Below are 26,863 nucleotides of genomic sequence, written 5' to 3' on the forward strand. Positions count from 1 at the left end.
ATATACATCCAAGGTACTCTAATACATCTTGAAAGATAGGCAAAATATGCAATGGCTACATACTCAAAAACAGTGAAAAAATTAATTCATGTATTACTTTTATCTACACTATTCTCACCCAAAACACTGATATAAAATTATACTACGAAAAAAAACAAAGCACATGTCATTAATGGGTTGTTTCCAAAAACTAATGCCAAAAGTCTGCTGATAAATTTTTGGGATAAACTAAATACTTTAATAGCATCTTCAATTATTTTTAATCAGTAATATTAAATCATTAAAAGATTAATAAAGATTATACCACACTGTACCATCTGAATGAAATATTACCATAATTGATTAAGCAAATTCAATTTATTCAAAGATGACCATTCAAAACTTGAGAATATAGCACTAAGAGAAAAAGCAAGAAGCATAAAATAGTTATAGTAGTAAGGAATCCTTACGACCACAACTGGGTCAAGAGTTGGTCCTCTCTAAAGGAAAGATAAACGTTTAATTTCCTAAAGAGTTGGTTGACAAAAAAACTATACTTACCTTTACCCCATGCCCAATGTCATCCAGAATTGTATAATCAATAGGTTTTCTAATGTAACGAACTGGTCGCTCAAGATTGGCTGGAGCAATAATCTTATGTGTCCTTGAAGTGTTTTTATTGGTAGTCAAAATGCCAATTTCTCTTCTTGCAACTTTCTCTTTATGAATATCAACTGTCTGCAAGATATAATATTAAAAAAATAGACAACACAAAAATGTATGCTCTGATATCAAAAAACAAAATACAAATATCCAAAGATTTAACACTGCTGTTTTTATTCACTTGTTAAATTTTCTCCTTTATGGATTTTCTCCAATTTTAGGCTACTGCAAAGTTTAGCAAACCACAGTCCACAGGCCAAATCTGGCTTACCACCTAATTTTATAGCCCACAAGCTAAGAGTAGTGTTTATATATTTTAATTACTTTAAAAAAAAAAGAAGAAAATGTCCTGATGTGAAAATTATATGAAATTCAAATTACAGTTTCTGTAATTTTTAAAAAAATTTTTTTCAGTTGCTGATAGACCTTCATTTATTTATATGAGGTGGAGAGAATCAAACCCAGTGCCTCCCACATGCCAGACAAGTGCACTACTGCTGAGCCACAGCCTCAGCCCCAGTTTCTGTAATTTTATTAGAATACAGACACACTGCCTACTTGCTGACTTTCCTGTGGCTACTTCTATACTACATTAAGAAGATAAGTAATCACAACAAAGAACTTATGGCAAACAAAATCTCAAAATATGCTATTAGCTGGCCTCTTTACAGAAAAAGTTTGCCAACCCTGAATTAGAGCATGTCATGTTTCACTCTCCATTAAGATTTAGTCTTATAAAATGATGAGAGCCCAAATGATTTATCAGTTATGTTTTTAAATAACTTATTAGCAAAATTTGTATTAATGCTTAAATATATTTTCATTTAAAAAGAGAGAGAGCTAAAATATAAATACACGCTAAAAAGTCAATTTAATAGTAAAACTTAAGTTTGCCTATATTTTATCATGACATAAGGCTTACCAAACATTTCATTAATTTATCTGTACTTATTAAATTACAGAACAACATTTAGTACAAATGACAATTTTACTTTACAGTATCCTATTTGCTAACAAAGGGTAAATTTCTCAGGTAATTAATTTATTAAAGCATCACTTTTTTTAACTGCTAGTTGCAAGTTAGTGGTACATAAGCAGCAATTACTTTAAATGAAATGCAACAGAAACATCACACTGCAAGTACACACAGTAAGGTTAAGTACCATTTCTTTAAACATGTTTGTTATATAAATAAATATATACGCGAAATATGCACTGAATACCACATAAAATGCATTTTTCTCCTGCAGGTTGCAATTAGAGTCTGCAAAAGACTTGACTAAAACTGGTCACATCTCTTTACCACCATTTCTGGCTCAAGCAGCAATTAATGGTCACTTTTTTTCCCCCAAAGTTATCCCCAGTCCTACTTCAAGAAGTAACAATGAAAACAATGATAAGCATCCTGACATTATTATATATCACTTAAAGAAAAGTGCATACTAATCATTTATCCTTCTAAACTGTCTAAGGTATGAAGCTTGAAACACATTGAAAGACTTCCATTTCTCTACAACCAAGAGATCTTACAAGAAACAGACTGTTCCAGAAGCAATAAGTCTCTGAACTCTTTCTGTGCAAGACCCTGGGTTTGATTCTCAGCATAAAAATAAAAGTAAATAAATAAATAGGTAAACTACCAGATTTGCTTTCCTTGTCATCTACTTGAGGGAACTAGCACAGTACAGAAAAACTTGCATTAGTGATATTAATATTGACTTAATTTTTAAACTTCAGAGACTGAATAAAGATTGAGGATGAATAAAGTTTAATAAGTCATCCTGAATGATTAAAATATGGGCTAGGAAAATAATTTCAATGCTTACTAGCAAATGTGCTTCAAGATAAAAACAACGTATAACACTTTTTTACGTAATTGGTCTTGTCAGATCAATAAGAGAAAATTCATCAGAGAAGTTAATACTCTTTTTTTTTTTTTTTTTTAGAGAGTGAGAGAGGAGAGAGAGAGAGAGAGAATTTTTTGATATTTATTTTTTAGTTATCGGCGGACACAACATCTTTGTTTGTACGTGGTGCTGAGAATCGAACCCGGGCCGCACGCATGCCAGGCGAGCGCGCTACCACTTGAGCCACATCCCCAGCCCAAGTTAATACTCTTGTAGATATTGATTTTGCTCTCCCTAGTTTTTAGAACACACTTAACTTATTCAGATATGAAAACATAAGAATGCAAACCTGACAAACTACAATAGAATTTAAACCTTACAGCAAATTAAACTTCAGTTGACATTTTGTAACCAATTATTCTTTGCTGTGGGAAGACTTTCCTGAACAATGTAGGATGTAAACCATCCAGGTAGACACCTGTAAGCATGCCTTCCACCTCCAGATATAAAAACCAAAAATGTTTGACATTGTAAAATGTCCACTTAAGGGCAAAACTGCTCTAGTTAATAATCAAAACTGTAGAAAGAAATGATTCATTTGCTTGTTCCTTCCATTATTAACTCTTCAATAGCAATTGTTTTCAAACTTTCCACAAGAGCTGACTCAACATTAATGCTTCCAAGACCCTGGGTTCAATACCCAATACCACATACACATGAAAATCAAATCCTCTAATGATTGCCTAAGAATAAATATTTAGAGTCAACTTTTTTTAAATGTCCATAATAATAAAGGTAACATATAAATATCTGGCTAAGAAAACCAAAAAGTATTAATTTGGCTGGTTTGTTTTGGTTGTTACAGTCCTAGGTCTTAAACACAGGGCCTAGCACATGCTAGGCAAGCACTCTACTACTCTGCTAGATTCTCAGCCCTATTAATGTTGTTCTTACCATTCACTACTACACCAGTTTGAACTATAGTAGTCCCTATGGATAGAATCAAATATGCCTTTAGAAAATGTATGTGGTTTTATTTGGACTTTGAATAAAAACTTTGAGAGCACTAAATCTATTCCATAAATAAGTAGAGAATTTAGCCCAGAAAATTCTGAGGTTTTCAGCAATCACCTATCTCAATTTTATAAAAGCTTTTTCCTTATAGAAAATATAAGCGTATTCAAATTAAAATAATACAGTGGACATCACCACCCCATACTTATTGCAGCTTCAACATTCATCAACTCACAGTCAAATATCAGTCTTAAAAAATATTTAGTGGGGCTGGGGTTGTGGCTCAATGGTAGAGCACTTGCCTAGCATGTGTGAGGCACTAGATTTAATTCTCACCACTGCATATAAATAAATAAAATAAAGGTTCATAAACAACTAAAAAATATTTAAAAAAAACATTTAATGAAGTTCTTATATTTTTAAATATTTATTTTTTAAATAAAAAATATGGCTACTGTTTTCCTAAATCAAATAACACAGTCTCTATTACCTTTTCCTTCATGATATTTTTGACATTATAATACTAAAGCATATCAAGTTAAATTTTTAGAAGTACAGGTTCAATAGTGATATTTAGTAAGAATTCTAATAGTAAAAAAACAATAATTCAAATTTACCCTGGGTTTCTAAAGTTATAAATTATAAGATAATAAACTTACACTTATTTAGAAAAGGCCTCAAGAATAACACTCACCTGTGGCAAGTAAAATACATATTTACCTAGCAAACAAATATGATCTAAACTAATGCAAGTCTACTCACTGTTAATATTATTATTGTTTGCTGCAGAGTACATTAACAAAAAAACATACCAATGAATATCACTGCAATGTGCAGGACTTAAACATCTATTCTTCAATGGTTCCTTATTAGAAAGTCTTCCCATCCTTCTTACTGCTATTGCCAAGCTGATCTCACATGCTGCAGGCTGCCCCCAAGACATTTCAGCCACACAGTGCCAAACCAGGTTCTTATAGGATATCTCAATTTCTTTGAGGAAATCAGTAATACTGACTTCCAGAGCTCCTTTGCAAGCCTAAGCCCCACTCCCAAATCTCCCTCATGAACCCAAGCACATGCTCAGGCCACAGCAGATGACAGAAAGATACTTGTATAAATATTTTGTTTTAGGTTTCTCCATGCATTGCTGTTTCCCATTACCACATATATTGAGAGTTGACTGTACTGGAAAGCACTACCTCAGTTAGCTGCCCATCAGTGTGGGAAAAAATCTGCAATCAAACAATTACAGTTGATTAACTAAGTTGGGTGTTTTTTAATATGTCTCATTAATTAAGCTAATGTTTGAACTAACCATTTAATTATTTAAATTACACATGTGCTCCAAATTATGCATCTTTCATATTATCAAATCATTACTAACAGTAATTTTTATTTATTCATTTTATAGTAATATACAAACTATGCATAGGAAATTAATTAGGAAATATATAAATTCTACTATCTATATGTAATCACATATTAATAATCTTAAGTGGTATTTAAGAATTTTTAAGCAATATATATATATATATATATATATATAGCTACATATAGAGAGCTTTAAATAAAAAGTTATCCTACATGTTGAGTTATTGAAGATTTATACCTTCCACTGCCTTTTAGTACCTATTTTAGGTGTAAGCATTACTTCCATAGTTTTAAATTATTTTACAATTATTCTTTTGTAACTCCTTTACTTACTACCTACTAATTAATACAGTGCCTGGCCTAATAATTCCTATTTAGCTCTTGGAAGAATGGGAGGAACACTGCTTTTTAACACTCCTTATGTTGCCTTTCTCTCTCTCTCCTTTTTTTTTTTTTTTTCAATGTTAGTACATTCTCTGCCCCTTGACCACTCTCTTGATCTTTTATTTTAAACCATGATGAACTGAATACAGACAGTGCTACTTTTACTAAGCAAGAGAAAGATGGGCCTTGCTCCTAAGAATTTTAGTTTATCAATTTATAAGAATTTCAGTTTAAATAATGTTCTAGAAGTGGTTTTTTTTTTTAACTTACCAAAATGGACACAAAATCACGCACAAAGCAAACAAGATTCATCCTTATACTTTATACTACACTGACTCAAGGGTATGTCTGTATGTGCTTATATATGCAAGTATTCAGTAAAATTGTATGTCTACTCTGACATTTACACATCACTGAAAGAATTTGTTTTTGTGGTACTGAGGACCAAACCTAGCATGTTCTATCATTTAGCTACATGTCCAGCCCTTTTTAGTTTTTATTTTGAGAAGGGTTGCAATAAATTGCCCAACCTGGCCTTGAATTGGCTATCCTCTTCCCTCCACCTCCAGAGTGAATAGGATCACAGACCTGCACTGCTACAACCTGGCTCATGCTTGAAAAATATTTAATGTTAACTCCTACAGTCAGCTTGAAGTTTAAAACGTACAGTTATTTTTTAAAATAACAAATTTCCAAAGAATTAATTAATAGCAACAAAGCTAGAGGCATAATTTTTAAAAAATGAAAATTCATCATCCCTAAAGTACCTAAAATAACCCATGTCAAGAACCTATCCTAAAAAAAAAAAAAAAAATGAACCTATCCTAACACTACCTTGATGAGTGTGGTGTAAATTTGTGTACTACTTAATACTCTATTGTCCTTTTAGAACAGTAAAAAAGTATCTGATACTTTACATTCCTAATCAATTATCTCTATTTTTTTTAAGTATTTGACATTCAGAAAGCATGGATTACTTATTATTTATTTTTGTTGATGTGGGTTTTTTTTCCTGATATGTAGTTTGTACAGTCTTTGGAATTCTCATCGCCAAATTCCAACTCAGAATAATTTGAAAAACAGCTCAGTTTTATCAGAGTAATAGTAATTTTAGGCAGTCAGAGTAATAATAGTTGTATCAGAGTAATAGCAACAATGAGATCAGTGGACATAAAAAAGAGCCAACAGAACATAAAGAGAAGCAAATACAAACCAACCTCATCTGTGAGAATATCAGAAGAATAAAGAAGTCAAGATGAAAGACAATTCAGAAATCATCTAGTCTTACAATCTTATGGAAGAGAAAACTGAAGTTCAATTATCTTCAGAAAAGCCAGAGTAAAATTTAGATTTCCCTGACCCACCCTGCTTCAATCTTAGTGTTTATTTCCACTACAATGGAGAAAAGGGCAAGAGCATTAGGAAGTGGAAAAGTGATTAAGGTTCAACCTCAAGAAAAAAATAAATAAAAGAAGTACTCATGAAAAAAACCTCTATACCCCAGGTATCTATAATGTATTCTTGTCCTGAAACATTCTACCAGATAACCCTTATAATTCCTGAAGCCTGCTGCCATTCCAATAAATATGTGATCTCCAACTTGACTGACCCTCCATTATTACTATTTAACTCAACATTCTCTACAAATTCTCAGAACCTAGTATTTTTGCCAAAGTTGCACAAAACTCTGATCTCAAGAATCCTGACTTCCTCTAAAAATATAATATTTTAATAACAGACAATAATGACAAACTTAAGAATCCAACTTTTTTTAAAAAAGTATTTTAAGAACAGAAACTTGGGCTGGGGATGTGGCTCAAGCGGTAACGCGCTTGCCTGGCATGCGCAGGGCGCTGGGTTCGATCCTCAGCACCACATAAAAATAAAGTGAAGGGCTAGGTATGTGGCTCAAGTGGTAGCGCGCTCGCCTGGCATGCATGCGGCCGGGTTCGATCCTCAGCATCACATACAAAGATGTTGTGTTCGCCAAAAACTAAAAAATAAATATTAAAATTCTCTTTCTCTCCCTAAAAAATAAATAAATAAAAATAAAGTGAAGATGTTGTGTTCACCAAAAACTGAAAAATAATATTAAAAAATTCTCTCTCTCTCTTCTCTTTCTCTTTAAAAAAAAAAAAATAGAAACTGGTAAACTATTCCCACAGACTGTTTTTATATGGCCCAAAAGGCAAGAATCATTTTGTCATCAGTAAAGTATTTATCTCTAGGATAGAATCCTAAGTAATTTCCATAGAAGAGGAGACAAGTGGGGTCTTTAACACATGTGATGAAGAATTTCAGGCAATATGGAGATTCCCAAGAGAACCTGGAATGGAACCACCATTAGATCCAGCTATCCCACTCCTCGGTTTATACCCAAAGGACTTAAAGTGATATGGCTACATCAACGTTTATAGCAGCTCAACTCACAATAACTAAACCTATGGAACCAACCTAGATACCCTTCAACAAATGAATGGATAAAGAATGTGGTATATATGCACAATGGAATATTACTTAGCCTTAAAGAAGAATGAAGTTATGGCATTTGCCAGTAAATGAATGGAGCTAGAGAATATCATGCTAAGCGAAGTAAGCCAATCTCAAAAACCAAAGGCCAAATGTTTTCTCTAATATGTGGATGCTAACTCATAATGGGTGGGCGGGGGGTGGGGGAACCTAAGGAAGAATAGAGGTATTCTGGATTAGACAGAAGGGAGTAAAGGGAGAGAAGGGGGTATGGGGATGGGAAGGATAGTAGAATGAATCAGACATTATTACTCTATGTGCATATTTGATTATATGACCAGTGTGATTCTACATCATGTACAAATAGAAGAATGAGAAGTTATACTCCATTTATGTATGATGTGTCAAAATACATTCTACTGTCATATATAACTAATTAGAACAATTTTTAAATTTTTTAAGAAAGAATTTCAGCATGTCAGTAGTGGCACAGAAATTTATTTAGGAAAGCAAAGAATACACATTCAAGAGACAATGCAGGCCAAGAGCAATCCCTTGGTATAGAATGTTAATACTGATAGAGAAACAGCAGCTAGGGGCTGGACTAGAGATGGAACCAGGGCAAAGTAATTCAATTTTATCCTAGTTTTTCTAGAGCTTACACATTGCTCTCATGTTACTTTTTGCAGGAAAGGGTGTCGGTTAAGGGAACCAACCAATGGAGCAGGTTGGGTTGCTCAGGAGTTGCTTGTTTTGTATTCCAAAGGTTTATTTATGCATTCTGCATTTCAACAGTTAATGGGCACTTCTTTTTGAGACTCGGTATATCTTTCCTTTTCTGTATTCCCAAATTCTTATCTGTGTTCTAACATTTATAAGTAGTTGTTTAAAAACATACTTGCAAGGACTGGTGGCTTATGCCTGTCATTCCGACTACTCAGAAGGCTGAGGAAGGAGAATCACAAGTTTAAGGCTAGCCTGGGAAACCTAGCAAGACCCCATCTCAAAATTAAAGGGCTGGAGAGGGGATGGGGATTGAAGCTCAATTGGTAGAGTGCTTGCCTCACATGCACAAAACCCTGGGTTCAATCCCCAACAACCCCACCCTCCCCCACACACACATGCTCTACTGTCATGTATATCTGAAAAGAAGAAATTTAAAGGAAAAAAAAAGGTAGGGCTGGAGATAGGTAGCTCAGTAGTATAGCAATTGCCTACCAAAAGCAATTAATTCCTTTAGGTCTTCCTAAAACAAAATTTACCTCTTGCTCATTAAAATTCACCAATTCTATTTTTTTAACTTAAGAGACATGGCAATACAACAAACAAAATATACAATGTCTACAGATGTTTAAATGGGATGTGAAGAAACCATTATAAATGGCAAACTCAAATAAGATTAAATGTTAAGCCAGGCGTGGTGGTGCATGCCTATAATCCCAGAGTCTCAGGAGACTGAGGCAGGAGGATCGCAAATTCAAAGCTAGCCTCAGCAAAAAGCAAGGTGCCAAAACTCAGTGAGACTCTGTCTCTAAATAAAATACAAAATAGGGCTGGGGATGTAACTCAGTGGTTGAGTGCTCCTGAGTTCAATCCCCAGTACCCCCTAAAAAAAATTAGTTAATTTGATATTAAATAACAAAAAAAAAAACCCTCTGAATCAGCCTGATGAATTTTAAAATAGTAAAAATAAACACCATATCTGATGTAATTATCTAAACTATATTTGATTTAATAACACAAATTGGATAAACTTTTAGACTCTCAGAAATGGTCAGATTGGGCCTAGGGATGTGGCTCAATGGTGGGATGTGTGCTTAGCATGCATGAGGCCCTGGGTTCAAGCCCCAGAACCGAGATAAACAACAACTAAAAAAGCTGGATCAATCAATTTCAAAACACTCCTGAAGCCTCAAGTTATTTTTTTTAAATGCACATATAAAAAAAATTAATTCCAGAAGAGTCTAAAAAAGAGTGCTAAATACTGCTAAATTACTCAAAATCACAAGAGTGCTAAGATAGAAAACTTCAATGATCTCTTCAAAAAGAGGCAGAGCAGATCAAAACTTTTATCATTTTCATGTATTTTAAAATTGCTTTTACAATTAAATTAGTTTTTCATTGCAAATGGTCCCCCAAAATAGAAATGATTATAGAAACTATGACAAATACATGCCAACATTATAGTCATTCAGAATGCATACAAAGATCTAATATCATGAATAAATGCTTATTTTAATGCTAAAAGGGCAAAACCCAAAATTCTATATCTATTAGAATCACAGTTATAATTAACTATAGAAAAATGTATTACAAGGAAGAATATAAAAAATTTTAATAGTGAAAAGCTCAGATAGCGGTGACAAGCTTAGGTGAAAAGGTTTGTTTTTCCATTTTCTTCCTATATTTTCATAAGCATGACTTTTATAATGCAAAAAAAATTAACATTTAAAGTTTAATGTAAGAAATTTCTATGCCAGGAGCAGTGGTGCATGCCTGTAATCCTAGGAAGCTGAGACAGGAGGATCCTGAGTTCAAAGCCAGCCTCAGCAATGGTGAAGCGCTAAGCAACTCAGTGAGACCATGTCTCTAAATAGAATACAAAACAGGGTTGAGGATATGGCTCAGTGGTTGAATGCCCCAGAGTTCAATTCCCGGTGCCAAAAAAGAAAAAAGATATTTTTATAAGGTTTGTTAGTTTTTTACTCTTTCCATTATTTTAAGTATGACTGATATCCCAATAAACATAAATCCTACCAACATAAAAAAATTTAAATATGGGGCTGGGGATGTGGCTCAAGTGGTAGCGCGCTTGCCTGGCATGCGTGCAGCGCTGGGTTCGATCCTCAGCACCACATACAAAAAAAAAAAAAAAAGGATGTTGTGTCCACCAAAAAGTAAAAAAATAAATATTTAAAAAAAAATTCTCTTGGGCTGGGGATATGGCTCGGGCGGTGGTGTGCTCGCCTGGCATGTGTGCGGCCCTGGTTCAATCCTCAGCACCACATACAAACGAGGATGTTGTGTCCGCCTAAAACTAAAAAATTAAATATTAAAAAAATTCTCTCTCCCCTCTCTATCTTTAAAAAAAATTTTCTCTCTCTCTAAAAAAAAAAAATTAAATAAACCATCAAGCTATCAAATTCTATTTTTAAAATAACAAAGAAATGTGAAATATGGCAAAAAAACTGGAAGAAATAGGAAAAATTTTCATTTCAGGGCTGATTATGTTACCAAGACAATAAGTTTTAATAGAATCCATTCAGATTTTCTTTCCTTTCATAGAGAAGATAATGATACCATAAAAAGTCAGAATCAATGAACAGCCTCATATTGAGTTTGTATTTTCCAACTCATACATGCACATTAACTCACATAATAAAGGCTGCCAGCATTACAAGATGGGCTATGTTTAAAAGTTCTTTATAGGCAAAAAGGAAAATAGCATTTCTCACTTGTGAAATATGATTGATTGAAGATTCCATTCTTCGTAACTGGGATGCCTGGATATCCAGCATCTGCAGGACATTGTTGGCCAAGGTGTTTATCAGATAGGCAACACTTGCTAAGGACTGGGTGGTGTAGGCTTTGGTTTCTTCTAGGGCTCGCTGCTTGTCTGCTGACTAAGGAGAAAAATAAGATCATTACTTCAAAGATAACCCATTTCTAGCCAACTAACCTATAAAAGTACTCACCAAATTCATTCTGGGTTGCTGAATCTACACCCACCGTTGATAATGTTCTGAAAACTATCAGTATCATGTAAACCCAAAACTAAACTATTGACAGAGTTCACTGATATTTTCAAATTCAATAGATATATTTTTATACAAAGACAAATAAAATATTAAAGCTATTATTTTAAAAATGAGCCCCAGTACACATTTTGCACAATACCAGCAAATATAAACCTTCTCAAAAATCACTGGTTAGAAAGGTAGTATTGATTTGAATATATAAATTCTAGCATACTTTTTTTTCTACTTTCCTGAATTCCTCCTTTTCTTTCATTCTAACACATGAAGTGTGACTATAATGTGGTTATATGTCTATTAACATATAAAACAATTATATAATAATGATAAAAATGGTAATGATGATAAACAATGAAAAATTAAAATTAAAATAATGAAAGTATATTAATTGTGAGAACTGTATTGACATAAACTGCTAAGAATCATAAACAGAGATTACACAGCAAAAAATAACTCAATTTTGTCCAAGATTCCATAGCAAAGCATATTCTATGCTGCCAAGTGACAAACACTATCTTCTTGCCTTGGTTCTTCAGAGATTTGGTGGTTCAGTAGGAAGTACATTAAGTCTCTGAACAAGAAATATTTTATGTTAACATCAATACTAACACCTACAACAATATGTCAACTCAGAAAACAGTCATAGTTCCTCAATTTTCTTACAAGGCAAAGGAAAGAAAGCTGAAAAGTTGTGAACATCAAGATAATGAACATCTCTAAAATATAAACCATTAAATGTAACAACTGTTATTTCCTTGAGTGATTTAACTGTCAAAAGTCCACTATTGGAGCTGGGATTGTGGCTCAGTGGTACAATGCCTGCCTGGCATGTGTGAGGCACTGGGTTTGATCCTCAGCACCACATAAAAATAAATAAAATAAAAGTATTGTGTCCACAAATGTACACTTAAAAAAAAAAGTCTACCACTGTCCCAATTCTGTCTCTCCTATACAGTCTAGAAGTGCCAATAAAACTAAATATAACTTTTTCCAAAGTTGGGAGGAAGGAAACAAGTCAAATTCTACTGAAGTAGTTAACAAAATAGTCAAATGCCATTTTACCTTAAAAAGAATTAAAATTGTCACTTAGTTCTTTTTCTTTTCTAATCCTTAGTATTCTTTTTATCAAAGCCTGAATTAACAAGACAGATTAGTGCAATTTGGAAGAAGGGAACTAATAACCACATAGTATCTACTGTTCTTCCTCTGAGATCAACCCAGAACCAAAAGAGAGAGGCACCTAGCAGTTCCCCACTCATTTGCACCAGAGAAAGGCACCTAGCAGTTCCCCACTCATTTGCACCAGAGAAAGGCACCTAGCAGTTCCCCACTCATTTGCCGCTATTTGAGGCATTTATTAGCAGGCCCTGAGCCCAGTTTGGGGGGGCAGCTGAATTACTACACCTGGGCCTGGAGAAAGAGTCCAATCAACATTTAACCCTCCCCAACCCAGGCTCCTGAGCAGCAGGAAGCCATCTGATACCCTATCCATCCAGGGTCCTGAAAACTATACAGGCCCTGCCCCAGGAATTCTTGGGACCCATCCAGGAACCCCTACTCACTCTCCCACAACCCTCCCCACAAGCATCTGGGCTGCCTACCTTGAGCAGCTTGACTAACAGAGACAACACTCCCCACCCCCCCCAAAAAAATAGCTGTGCACCCTGGGTATCCTCCAGCTGCCCCAGAAGTAGAAATAGTCATGCCTACCCATTTTGGCCCCAGAAAGCAGCCAGCTGCTGGGAGCCATCAGCCAAGTAGGTATGACAATTTCCTTGCCAGCTACTCCCATGCTGTCTAGTGGAAGGACTCTTGAAAGGTGACCTTGCTCAAGGACCAGGGCGGATCCGCGTTTAGGGTGTCCCCGGTTTAGCATAATAGGAGATTAGGGTGTTCCCCCTTTAGAATAGGGCGTATCCTGCTGCTGAGTTCCTCTTGAGTTCTTAGGGTCAGACAGTATATTTTGGGAGACAGAAGCCCAGGAGTAGTGGATTTGGGCAGAGTGTGAATTTGGGCAGAGAACGTGGATTTCCCCAGAACGTGTTTGTAGATGGCCGGTGTGAGTTCAGGAATAAAGAATTGCTGTTTGAATCTACAAGCTGTGTGGAGACTCGTGATTTGTGCCCAGCCAGAGACTGCGGCAGCCAGCCAACCTCATCCACCCACCCTTGGCCAGGGGAGCAGCTAGGTAGAACTTCCTGAGCAGACTGGCTCAAGAGGCCCCAAGAATTCACACAGCCCCAGGCATGCTGCACTATACCCAGTTGAGGCTACCTGAATGACCCAGCCCTCACACAAATCAAAGGGTGGTATGGATACAAAAATTCTCAACAAAATACTAGCAAATGAGGACTGGGGTTGTGGCTCAGTGGTAGAGCATTCACCTAGCATGCATGAGGCACTGTGTTTAATCCTTGGCACCACATAAAAAAATAAACGAAATAAAGGTATTGTGCCCGTTTAAAAAAAAAAATTAGTAAATGGAATCCAAGAGCTATCAAAAAGAGTATACAACATGATCAAGTGGAACTTTTCTTAGGGATAGAATATATATTTTTTTTAATTCTAGGATTCCACAGCACATCTGTTCATATCTGTTCTAAATTTCATAACTGTTGATACAAAGATGTTAAAAATTATATTATCATTAAAATCACATATTTACATAAAATTTAGATTGTCCTTATAAATTATAAAACTTAAATTACTTTAAGAAATTTAGTATGATATGCTATGGTTGGAAGTAACAAAATCTCAATTCTTCATTTTTAGCTAATATTTGCCAAAATTTTTCACAGTAAGGTAGTTTAAACAGATTATTTTAATTGAGTGCCATTGATTTTAGGACTTTTTAATGTATCAGATGGGGACATCAGTTTAAAAATAACTATAAATGATGCTAAAAGGAACTTGCAGATAGCTTCTAAAACAAAACAATTTATTTTTACATTTTTTATTTCAACAGTTATTTATAAAATTAGCAAAGTTGCAAAACTAACAAATATCACATAATCTGAATAATTTTGAAGTGACTAAATAACTAAGAAAACAAATCCAGTACTGTTTAGGGGTTGGTAACTCAAGTCATGCTCCTTTTAATTACAGAGCATTTTTAATTACAATGAGGTAACATAGGCAAACAATAAATAATACATTTACACCAAATGAGAGATAAATATACATTGCATTGTACTGTATAAACAACAGTTTTAAAATAGGAAATGCAATTGTTGGCACCTACATCATGTAAGTCCACAGTACTCTTCATAATACCACACAAAGCAATTTGTAAATCCACCACCATATGTAAATTTCATGGAACACTCAGTTTTGGAAAAAATATTATCTATAATGTTACTAATTCTGATTTAAATTTTATTTGTATTATAGTTTTATTCACAAATTTATTTTGAACTTATAGTTATTCCTGAGCTTTAACCAAAAGTGGTTTATATCTAATTTTGTTTAAGCATTAAATAACATTTTTAAAATAAATTAAATCAACACTGTCAGTCATATTTCTTTCTTTTCATTTAAAATTAAGGCTTCTAGAGCTGAGAAGTGTAGCTCAGAGGTAGACTACTTACCTGCCATTCATGAGGTCCTGGGTTTAAAGCCCACCACCAAAAAAAAAAAAAAAAAAAAAGGATAAAATTAAGGATTCTGATCATTTATCAAGAAATACTAGGGGCTGGGGTTGTGGCTCCGCGGTAGAGCGCTCACCTAGCACATTCGAGGCCCTGGGTTCAATCCTCAGCACCATATAAAAATAAATAAATAAATAAAGATGTTGTGTCCAACTAAAACTAAAAAATAAATATTAAAAAAAAGAAATACTATAACAGCTTATATCTGAATATGAAAAAAGAATGCAAAGACAGTCCTGTAAGCGTTACTATAGTCCCAGAGAACATGCACTCTGAGGGAGATAAACATTCTAATTGATGACCCCATTCAATGAACCAGAAGTAATTATTATATTCACTTTTGTTTAGCAATTATTTTAATTAAAAGAAGAGGCAAAATATGATCCCAATCTTCCCAATAAAATAAAAATGACAGTACGAAATTCTAATGATCAACACCACACTAAAGAAGAGATGTGTGTCCACTAATTTGAAGAAAAAAAAAAAGTTTTCATTCAATATCACATATTAGGGATCTACAACATACAAAGGATGCTCAATGCTGAGAATTTTTAAATATTCCATCTTCTATCAAAACCTATTTGGGAGAAGATTCACATAAATTATCAAGGTAAATTAAGCAAGGTGAACAAAAATAAAGTAGTACAGGTTAAATAAGAGCAATATGATGGGCAACAGGAGAAAAAAAAAGCAGCTTGAGAACCTCAACAATGTCAAATGCTCAGATTTCTATCCAAGGAGGGAGAATTTTAATTGACAGACTACATACACAACTGACTCAGAAAAAAAAAAAAATTCTTACAAAGTTATTTATATAGTATTTCTCTTTTTAATAATAAGGATTGAACCCAGGGGCACTTTACTACTGAGCTAGGTGCCAAGTCCTCTTTTTATTTTGAGATAGGGTCTTACTAAGCTACCCAGGCTGACTTCAAACTTGTGATCCTCCTGACTCAGCCTCCCAAGTTGCTGTTATTACAGGTGTGCACTACACACCCAGCTTCGGTCTCACTAAGTTGCTTAGGGCTAGCTTTGAACTTGCAATCCCCTTGCCTCAACCTCCGGAGTTGCTAGGATTACAGGCAAGCACCACTGCGTGCAAATCCTATTAATCTTTAAAGTAAAACTGTCAGGAAATTTTTACATCCCTATTCTTTGTACCAACAACCAAAAGAAGTAATTTGGGGTGGGGGGGAGTACCAGGTTGATTAAACAAAAAAAAAAAAATCACTAAAGATGTAATACAGGGCTGGATTGTGGCTCAGCGGTAGAGTGCTTGCTTTGCACATGTGAAGCCCTGGGTTCGATCCTCAGCACCACATAAAAATAAAATAAAGATATTGTGTCCACCGAGAAACTAAAAAATAAATATTAAAAAATTCTCTTTCTTTCTCTCTCTCTTAAAAAATAAAAAATAAATAAAAGATGTAATACAGATGGCAAATAAGAATATGAAAAGATATTCAACATTACAAGTCATAAAGGAAATAGAAATTAAAACAATGAGATTACTGCTATTAGAATGGCCAAAATTTCACATACTAACAACTCCAAATGCTAGAGAGAATGTGGAATGAACAAGAGCTTTCATTTATTGCTGGTAGAAATGCAAAACATTACCACTACAATGCAAGATAGTTTGGCAGCTTCTTATAAAACTAAACATATTCTTAACCACATGATACAATAAGCTCCTTGACATTTATTCAAATGAGCTGAAAAGGTGTGCCCATACAAACTTTGGTGCTACACACCAAAGTTTATAGCAACTTTATTCATACCTGCCAAAACTTGGAAGCAACCAATATGTCCTTCAATGGGTAGATGTGGTACAAAAGAATATTATTCATCAATAAAAAGAAATGAACTCACAAGCTATAAAAAGATATGGAGGGGGCTGGGGTAGAGCACTTGCCTAGCATGTGTGAGGAACTGAGTTTGATTCCCAGCACCACATAAAAACAAATAAATTAAAGGGCTGGAGTCATATAGCTCAGCAGTAGAGTGCTTGCCTAGCACGTGTGGGGCACTGGGTTCAATTCAGTACCACATATAAATAAGTAAATAAAGGTCTACCAACTACTACAAAAATAATAAATTAATAAAGATATCGTGTCCATCTACAACTAAGGAAAAAAAACCTCACAGATGAACCATTAAAAAAAAAAACTAAATGCATATTACTAAGTGAAAGAAGCTAATTGGAAGAGACTATGTAGTTCCAATTAAAGAACATTACAGAAAAGGGAAAACTATAGAGATAGTAAAAAAGTCATCAATTGCCAAGGGCTTGGGGATGAACAGGCAAAGCACAGTGGATTTTTTAAGACAAAGAAACTATCTTATATGATATTGTAATGGTGGCTACATATCACTGTACATTTGTCAAAACCACAAAATATACAACACAAAAAGTAAAACCTAATGCAAACTATGGACTTTACTTAATAAGGTATATATCATTTTGATTCATCAATTATAACAAATATACCACATAAATACGAGATATTACCAACAAAGCCAGGTGTGGTGGTGCACTCCTGTAATCCCAGCAACTTGGGAGGCTGAGGCAGGAGATCACAAATTCAAAGTCAATCTCAGCAACTTAGCAAGGCCCTAAAACAACTCAGCAAGACCCTGCCTCTAAACAAAATATAAAAAAGGGCTAGGGACCTCGCACAGTGGTTAGGCTGGGTTCAAGACCTAGTACCAAAAAAAAAAAAAAAAGATATTACTAACAGTGGCAAGGGGGAAGTGACTCTTTATTTCCATTTTTCTGTAATCTCAAAACTGGCATAAAACTAATGTCTACTTTATTTAAACTCTAAAACCAATAGAGTTAAAGACATAAATCCATTTTTTAAAAAAGAGGTGATACAAGTGATGGATCAGGAAATTCAATGAATAAAAATTAAAATAAACAATAAGCAAGAAAAAAATTTCAACCTTGCTAAATAACAGTTCCACACTTAAAGCCTGGAATCAAACATGGATAGGCTCTGCCATTTACTAGCTGTGAAACCTTAAGAAAGATTTTTAAACACCTGTAAGTATTTGCCTCTTACTAAGCATTAGCCTCTTAAAAGTTTAGAGTTTTTGATGAAGAACATCACAGTATCATACTGGATCCAAGTGTTTGAAATTAAAAAACCTGGGTCAGGTGGTGGGAAGTGTGGCTCCATCAGTAGAGTGCTTGCCTCCCACATGTGAGCACTGGGTTTGATCCTCAGCACCACATAAAAGTAAATAAACAAAATAAAAACAATGAGTCCATGTACAATTAAAAAATATTTTTAAAAAACAACTTGGGTCAATTCTAGAATAACTGACTTAGAATCTGTATTCTCACAAGATATCTGGGTGACTTATATGCACATGAAAGTTTGACAAGTCTACTGGAAACCTCATTCTCTCACATCTTTTAAAAAGAAGATGAGATCAATATTTTATCTTTACAGATTGCTAACATTAAATAAGATAAAATATTTAAACATTTAACAATTACAAAAATCTTGAGAAAAAAGTATTGATTATTAAAAGTGTTGACTATTAGCATAATAATAAATAATTGTTAATAATAATTTATTAGCAATTGAAAGTGAATTAGAGACTGGGAAGTTAGCTCAGTGGCAAAGCACTTGCCTAGTATGTGCAAGGTCTTGGATTTACTCCCCTGCACTTGGGGAAAAAATTAAAATAAAAAAGTTAAATTTCAGGTTAAATTATAAATTAGCCCTTTTTAAAAAATAACAAGCAAGCCCAGCGAAAGTAAAGCAAAGCAGATATTCACAAGAGGTTAACATGTTTGGGGGATATAATCTTTCTTGAAAGCAATCTGGCAATATGTACTAAATGTCTTTAAAATATTCATACTCTTAAAAGTCAATGCTAGGAAACTATGCTAAACCATTAAAAAGAAATGTGGAAAAAAAAAGAAATGTGTACAAAGATTTTTGTTCACACATGCTCTTTGCAATTATTTATAATAGCAGGTGTAATAAACTCTATAGGGAATCATCATAAATTAACTAAACTTTCCCTCCATCCCATACTGTTAGGTCTCCTTCCCCTGCTCCTGGATTATAGCAACAACAGATTTTGTAGTTTCCCTATTAACTTCCAGGTATTCAAGTTTTCATTTTCAAATATTTAAAAATTCATTCAACCTAAATCAGAATTTTACTTTTCATTCCAATTTTCCAGCTCAGATCTAAACTGAAAGATCCACAAAAACGAAAAAAGAGAGGAAAATGTTTTTTTCACTATTCTTCTACCATGTTTTTCCATTCTTCTTACTCACTTCATTATGCTGCTTCTAGCCTGCTCCTCCAGGATTGGAAGAGCAGGAAATAGGAAACAAAGAGTATGAGAGAAAAAGTACCAAGGTCTTATGTAACCATATTATAGCAATCTGGTATCAATGCTGTATGCTAATGCCAGATTTTGACCCTCTCTTTTAGTGAAGCATTTATGAGGTCTTCAAAGACCCTTTTTAATAAGATGATGCAGCCTCTGGCTAATATCCTGTACCTTCATCTGAGCTTAGAAGGAGCTCTCAACAGGCAGGTTTTTTGGGCAGGATTATTAAAATATATCTCTATCTCAGCTACCTCATTCTCTGTAACTTAGCCCCCTACCCTAGGGTATGTCAGCATTTTTGTCCCTCCAAACTCTAGAAGTAGTAGGTCCTCATATTGTATTCCAATTGTCTTTAACCTTCAAGCTTTTTACCAGCAAAGTCAGGCAATGGTTTTCTTCCCCACTCTCATACCATCCCCAACTTAGACAAGGGACAAGTTCTCACAAGAATTTTCTCCCTGAAATCCATCTCAGGCATTTCTATTTATCAGCAAGGCTCAAATTTGGTATGAAATTTCAACATCCCTTTCAGCAGACAACCCCAATTTCTATGACTGATTTTCTCAAAATTCCACTGACTTGGTCAAAAACTGAGAAGCACAATACTTCTTCAAGTCTCTTTTAAAAAATCCTTATTTAATTACATATAATTATTCATATGCATGGATATGGAGAGAGAGAAGTTATAGAAGAGTATCATCCTTCAGCAAGTTCTACATGACTGATTTACCACTTTCTTAAAATGTGGAAGTAATTGCCTACTGGAGCCTAAACTGTAACTCCAAGACAAAAGTAAAAGTCCACTTTTAACATTGCATTATATAAACAATTACATAAACAACTATCCAAGAATCCAACAATAAAGGGTTAAATGAATTTGACACAACTATATCAAGAAATATTTGGTATTAAAAATTGCATCTGGGGCTGGGGTTTTGGCGCTCATCTAGCATGCATGAGGCCCTGGGTTCAATCCTCAACACCACATAAAAAAAAAAATAAATAAACAAAATAAAGGTATTGTGTCTAACCAAAAATAAACAAACATTGTTTTAAAAAACTTGCATCTGAAAATTTTTAATCTGAACAATCTGTAATGTGAAAGAAAAAAGTAATAAAACTATTTAAAATATTGTATAGTAAAATTCAACAGAAAAGCACAATATTTAAAATACAGTAAAACCCAAAGATAAAGCACCCGCAATACCATGCATATGAATGTATTGCAACCACTTTCAGAACCTCCAATCAACATGACCTCGAATTGTATGGAATTTAATTTTTAATGACTCTATTCATGGGCTGGGACTGCAGCTCAGCCACAGAGCGCTTGCCTAGCATTCTTGAGGCACTGGGTTTGATCCTCAGCACCACATAAAAATAAACAAATAAAATAAAGTCATTCTTCCATCTACAACTACAGAAAATTAAAAAAAAAAAAACTCTATTCATGTCATCATGGTGAGGTTATACTGCATTTCAACTATGAAAAATAATACATAAATAAGTTTATTTCCTTTGATTAAGTACTAATACATCATGCACAATTAATGTAATTCCTTCAAGTTTATTAATAATATAATTTCATATACATATACATATTAAAAGTTCCCATAATAAAACTATAGATAATTTTAATTTTATTGTTAACATTTTTACATTTTCTACTGCTAGGTAATCACCTTTTTTAAATATTTTTTTAGTTGTATATGAACTAAATTGCATTTTTAAATTTTTTTATGTAGTGCGGGGGATCAAATCCAGGGCCTCACGCGTGCTAAGCAAGTGCTTTACCACTGAGCCACAACCCCAACCCAGGGTTATAATAATCGTAATTAAAAATAATTTTTTAATAATCTCCTTTTATGCTTAGATGAAAAATGACCAACAACAGGACATTCTAGATGTCACATTACCTACACCTTCATTTCCCTCATTTTAGCATACAAGTTTGTCTTTGCCACAACTATGAAAATGGACTAACTGCACTACTGCCACCACACAGCTGAGATCACAGAAACTATGTCAGTCTGGGACCAGCATACAAATGAACTACAAATGTATTACTATAACGATCAACTGCAGAACTCTTTTTCACTCCAAACTGATATAACAGCAGAGTCCATCAGAAACATTTTCTTCTACCAACAAAAAAAATTTTAGCTACATCTCCTGGGGATTCACAAAGGAAGCAATAATTCTCCACTCACGTTTCTTATTAATACAGTACAATCACTCAAAATTTCTGTATTCACTAATTTAGCATAGAAAACAGATTTGTAAAAAGATACTCTTCTCACTTAAATGATATTGGCTATTAGACACAGAACACAATTTAATCTAGGTGAGCAAATGAGGAACATGTATGTTAATGGATCTTTTATATTCCTATATTTGCATCTTGAAGTCATTTAAGTAGTAAGAAAGAACTACCACTGAAAATAGATTGGTTGGTTGCATGGCTCTACCTTTCTGTTTAAGGATTTTCATTCTGCTCTCCCTTATGTTTTAGCATTGTCTTCTATACCACCTTCCCCCCAACCCCCCCAAAAAAAATCCAGTGCAGCAGAGCAATATTACAGAGAACACTGTTACCAATTTTTGACCCTAAAGGCGGGGTCCTCTCTCCCTCTCAAAACTATGGAACCGGGCTGGGGTTGTGGCTCAGCGGTAGAGCGCTTGCCTAGCACGTGCGAGGCCCTGGGCTTGATCCTCAGCACCACATGAAAATAAATAAATAGAATAAAGGTATTGTGTCCAACTACAACTAAAAAATAAATTTAAAAAACTATAGAACCAATAACAAGATGGAGAACAAATTGAGCAGAAAAGAGATTCTTATTAGCTTGGCCTAGAATAGGAAAAGTTGGGAGATAAATTTGCAAACAAACTCTTCACCCCTTGACGATGAGGAAGTTAAGGGATAGGGTAAAAGAAAGGAGGAAAAGAGGCTTATAAACAGGAGTAATATCCTTGTCTTTTATTATAATGAAATAATGAAATGTGAGGTTGTCTGGCAGTCACCCTGCCAGCCATCTAAGATCCAACCAGTTTCAACTAGCCCACTGTGGGTCTTTTCCTCCTGTGAAGTTGCTCCAAGTCATAACTTAGAACTGGCAGCCCTTTGGGGATTAAGGGTTAACTTTCCCCTTTGAAGGCTGGGTGAGGACTACTCTACCCCACCCAGGTAGGAGCTAGACTTTGATCCAGTGGCCCAAAAACCAGCAGGCTGAGATGTGGGGCAGTTCATCCCATCAACCTCTGCTCTGTCCTCCATCCTGCCTTGGTCAGGACTTATCTGATATGTCCAAAGAAAAGGGACTAAATGACCTATTAAACCCACCAGGCACAGGGATAATTTTTTCACCTCTGATGCTTGCTAGGTTTGTACAGACTGAAGTCAAGCAGGGGCCACCTGAAAAGGGAACATCTGGCGTACAAGCAAGGTACAAGCAAAGTAGGGTAGGGTAAAAATTCAGCTACGCTACCCAAGCCCACAGCATCCTTTACTATCATTTGGTAAAAATATTTCACTTTCATGGAGAATTCAATCCTCCACCTTACCCATGGCTACAGGAACAGACACTTGACCCAAGCCTACTAGAAGTAGGCTTTTGGACATTGGACCTTTTGGACATTGGCTGATTAATGGAAAGCCACTGATCAATAGAAGTCTTCTCTGGGACATTTTTCCCCCCTTTACTGGTGATTGACTCTCTATCAGGGTTCTACTTCATGCTTTGAGTATAAAACTTACATGTGTTTTGGGGTTTTTTTTCCGCCTCTTCTTTTTCTTCCTCCTTTCTTCCCTTCCCTAACTGCAGGGGAAGCAAGATTAACATTCTTCCACTCCTAGGCCAAGTTATTGTGTCCTTCAGCTCACTGACTACAAGAATAAAGGAATTCTGACCTGGAAACTGGTGCCAGCAGGTCTAAGGAATGGTTATCAAAATGCTACCATCTGCTCATTAATCATATATACTGACAGGCATACCTGAAGCTTACTCCCTGAATTTCCCTTTAAAAAGCTCTTTGTTTTCTCTTGTAAGAAGAACAGTAGTTTTAAAACAGTCTACAACTCTCCTCATTTGCTGGTCAATCAACAAAGTTTCTTTTTTCCGATTCTCAAAACTATCAATTTGATCAGCACCAGGGACAAAGACCAAGCTTCTGGTATTAAACTCAGGGGTGCTCTATCACTGAGCTATATCCCCAGCCCTTTTTATTTTTTATTTTGAGATAGAGTCTAAGGCTGGACTCAAACTTGTAATTCTCCTGCCTTAGCCTCCCAAATCACCAGGATTACATAAGTACACCACTGTACTAGGCTTCTTTACTACTTTTGTAAACTTATTAGAAAATATTTTTCAGCAAGGTAGAAACCACTGAGATACATACTCAGATCACCCTTCAAGAGAATATGTTTTACAGAGCAGTTTACTGACAGTCACCACTTGCACCTTTAGATATGGTGATAATGCTGAGACCACATTTCTAAGTAATCCTGAATAATAAAGTATAGATCATCCTTGAAAGTAGTTACCTTGACTTTGGCCCTTCCTGATTTCATAAATGAAATGGAGATTAGGAAAGAAAAGAAATTTTAAATTTCTTTTAAATTTTAAATTTAGAATGAAGACAAATATAAAGACATGGAAACTATAACTTTAATATAAAAGCTTTGTGCTAAATAGTTTCTCATACCTTTACTCCCCAAGCCTATGACTCCTAAATTTCTTGGAAAAATTATAAGTCTTCACTCACAATTTTAAAATTAACAAAAGGAGATACAAAACCTATAATATAAGTGGGTCACAGTGGCACATGCCTGTAATCCCAGCAACTTGGGCGGCCTCATGAGGCAAGAGGATCAAAAGTTTGAGGACAGGCTCAGCAAATTACTGAGATCATAAAAAATAAAAAGAGCCAAGAATGTAGCTCAGTGGTAAGAGTACCTAGGGGTCTAATCCCCAGTATATGCACATATAACCAAAAAAAAAAAAACCCAAAAACTCACCTATAAAGTAGTATATGTCCCCAATGTTATCTATAGGTCAGATAACAGAGAAAATGTCAACCTAAAAATTCTGCAAATTTCCAGATCACCACAAACTGTCTTGTGATCACCAGATTGACATTATCCCCACATACCTTCCCATGCCCACCCCTCACCAAGTTTCCTTTAAAATAAGACTCTGAGAACCCTAAAAAGGTCTCTCACTGTGGAAATGATCCACATTCTTCCTTGAATGTATATTCCTTACTTTCTTAAATAAATCCCTTTGCTTCAATATCTGAATCTGACACAAGTAGAAATTCTTTTCTACAGGGTTTGTCAAGGGCCCTGTCATCCTGAATGGAGGTCCCTCTGTCCATTGGACCACCCTCCAGTGACAATACTAGCAACAGAATAAGAGTCAAAAGAGACTAGAGTTCTATTTATCTAGTCAATGCTCACAAGTCAGAAATTCCTAATCTTAGAAAGCCACACCCCTAAATACTGTTCCAATCTCTGGTTTGCCAAGCAAACTTTCTTTTTGCCATACTGGGATTCTTACCATCTGTTACTTCATTCCTAGGCCAAATCCTGACCTCAACTGATCTCTAGGCAAACTTCACTTGCTATCTGAATCAGATAATTCCTGGCATATCAATCCCCCCCACACAATACAGTACTGGGGAATGGGACCCTGGGCCTTGCAATATACTAGGTAAATACTCTATCACTGAGCTACACCCCCAGCACTCTTAAATTTTTCTTTTTGAAATAATTTTAAAGTTTATTTTATGATCATTTAAGTTTTTTTTTTAATCCTAGCAAAGACAGACTGCATAGATAATTTGTGCCTAAAGGATAAAACTCCTTCAATTTCCAAATACCATTGCTGTGTTATGAATGTTTGTGTGTCCTCCTACCCCCAAAAAAGTTCACATGTTAAACCTAATAACCATGGTCACAATGTTAAAAGCTCGGGGTTTGGGGAGGTATATTAATCAGGATTCTCTAGAGGAACAGAAGCAATAAGAATATGATTATGAAAAGGGGATTTATTAGATTGGCTTACACAACCAGAAGCTGGATAGTCCACAATGACTGTCTGCAGGGTGGAGAGCTGGAGGAACCAGAAGCTGCACAGTCCAAGATGCTGACCCCTCAGAACAAGAGAATCAACAATGCTATCCCAGTCCAAAACTGAAGGCTTCTGAAAACTCCCTGGAGAGTCACTGGCAGAGTCCACTTTGGAAGAGGGAAGGAGCACGAGGCCGATATCTCAGGCAATTGCAGAAGAAATCAAGAATCCATTCAAGAATAGAACTTGCATTTGCTGCTGCTTCCTTGTGACTTTTATTGTATCCAAGTCTCCAGACTATTGGATGGTGCTGCCCATGCTTAGGTAAGTCTCCAGTTAGCTATCTCACATGCCAATCACTCCTAGACACACCCTCATTGACACACCTAGAAGCCTCTTAATCTTCAGCATCATTTTTTTTAATATTTATTTTTTAGTTGTAGTTGGACACAAAACCTTTCTCTTACTTATTTATTTTTATGTGGTGCTGAGGATCGAACGCAGGGCCTCGCACATACTAGGCAAGTGCTCTACCGCTGAGCCACAACGCTAGCCCTCAGCATCTCTTAATCCAATCACATTGACAATTCAAATTGACCATTACAAGCCCACCCCTTGTCAACTTGATATCCAAACATGACTCTCTACATTATACTTAATCTCCAAATAAACACAATAACAAAGCCATCATTCCACCTAACATAACTATCCTTCCTATAACTGAAAACGTACTAGTTCTTTCCCCAGAATAGAAGGAAAACAAAAATGTTACTTTAAGTACCAAAGTAAAGTCAACCAATATTACATTACATGATGAATAACAGAAGATTAATAAACATGTCCTCTTAATGCATGTGTAAGTATGCACAAACATATTCTCAGCAGAATAAGAAATATTACTGGCAATTAAAATCCTCAGTTCTGTAACTGGTCATGTGGCAGTAGTTGGTATTTATGACTACCTTCTTCTACTATCCATTTTGTACTCCCTTTCCCTTCAGCAAGCACTTCAGCAGGTCTTGGTTCTTCACCTGGAGGTATGACCCACACCTTCCTTCATGAAGGATCTCAAACATTTGTCATCTTGACTGGATTGTTGTAGTTCCCCATTGACCTTAATAACACGACAGGGTAATGCCACTAGACACTCTAAGGGTTCTCCTGCACTCCAGGAGTATACTTCCTTACCTCCATTGTGGAGGAATAGTCTAATCTCCCCTTGGTAACCTGGATCAATCATCCCTGCCAGCACCATTAACTCCTTTCTTAGCCTGTTGTCTCAGAGACATGACGAGTCCAAAGTG

General features: G+C 35.2%; 1 protein-coding gene across 8 annotated transcripts in view; it reads right to left on the minus strand.

Moving 5' to 3' along the window:
• The window catches only part of Abi2 (abl interactor 2), a 108,647-nt gene that overhangs the window by 58,233 nt on the left and 23,551 nt on the right, over positions 1-26,863 (minus strand). For all 8 annotated transcript variants that reach the window (XM_076866914.2, XM_076866912.2, XM_076866913.2 and 5 more), the window contains exons 2-3: positions 11,183-11,350; positions 541-717 (exon numbers count right to left, since the gene is read on the minus strand). In XM_076866914.2, coding sequence (XP_076723029.1) covers positions 541-717; positions 11,183-11,350 — 345 coding nt within the window. The remainder of the gene's footprint in view (positions 1-540; positions 718-11,182; positions 11,351-26,863) is intronic.

Source organism: Callospermophilus lateralis, chromosome 9 (assembly GCF_048772815.1).
Source record: "Callospermophilus lateralis isolate mCalLat2 chromosome 9, mCalLat2.hap1, whole genome shotgun sequence".
Lineage (NCBI taxonomy): Eukaryota > Metazoa > Chordata > Mammalia > Rodentia > Sciuridae > Callospermophilus > Callospermophilus lateralis.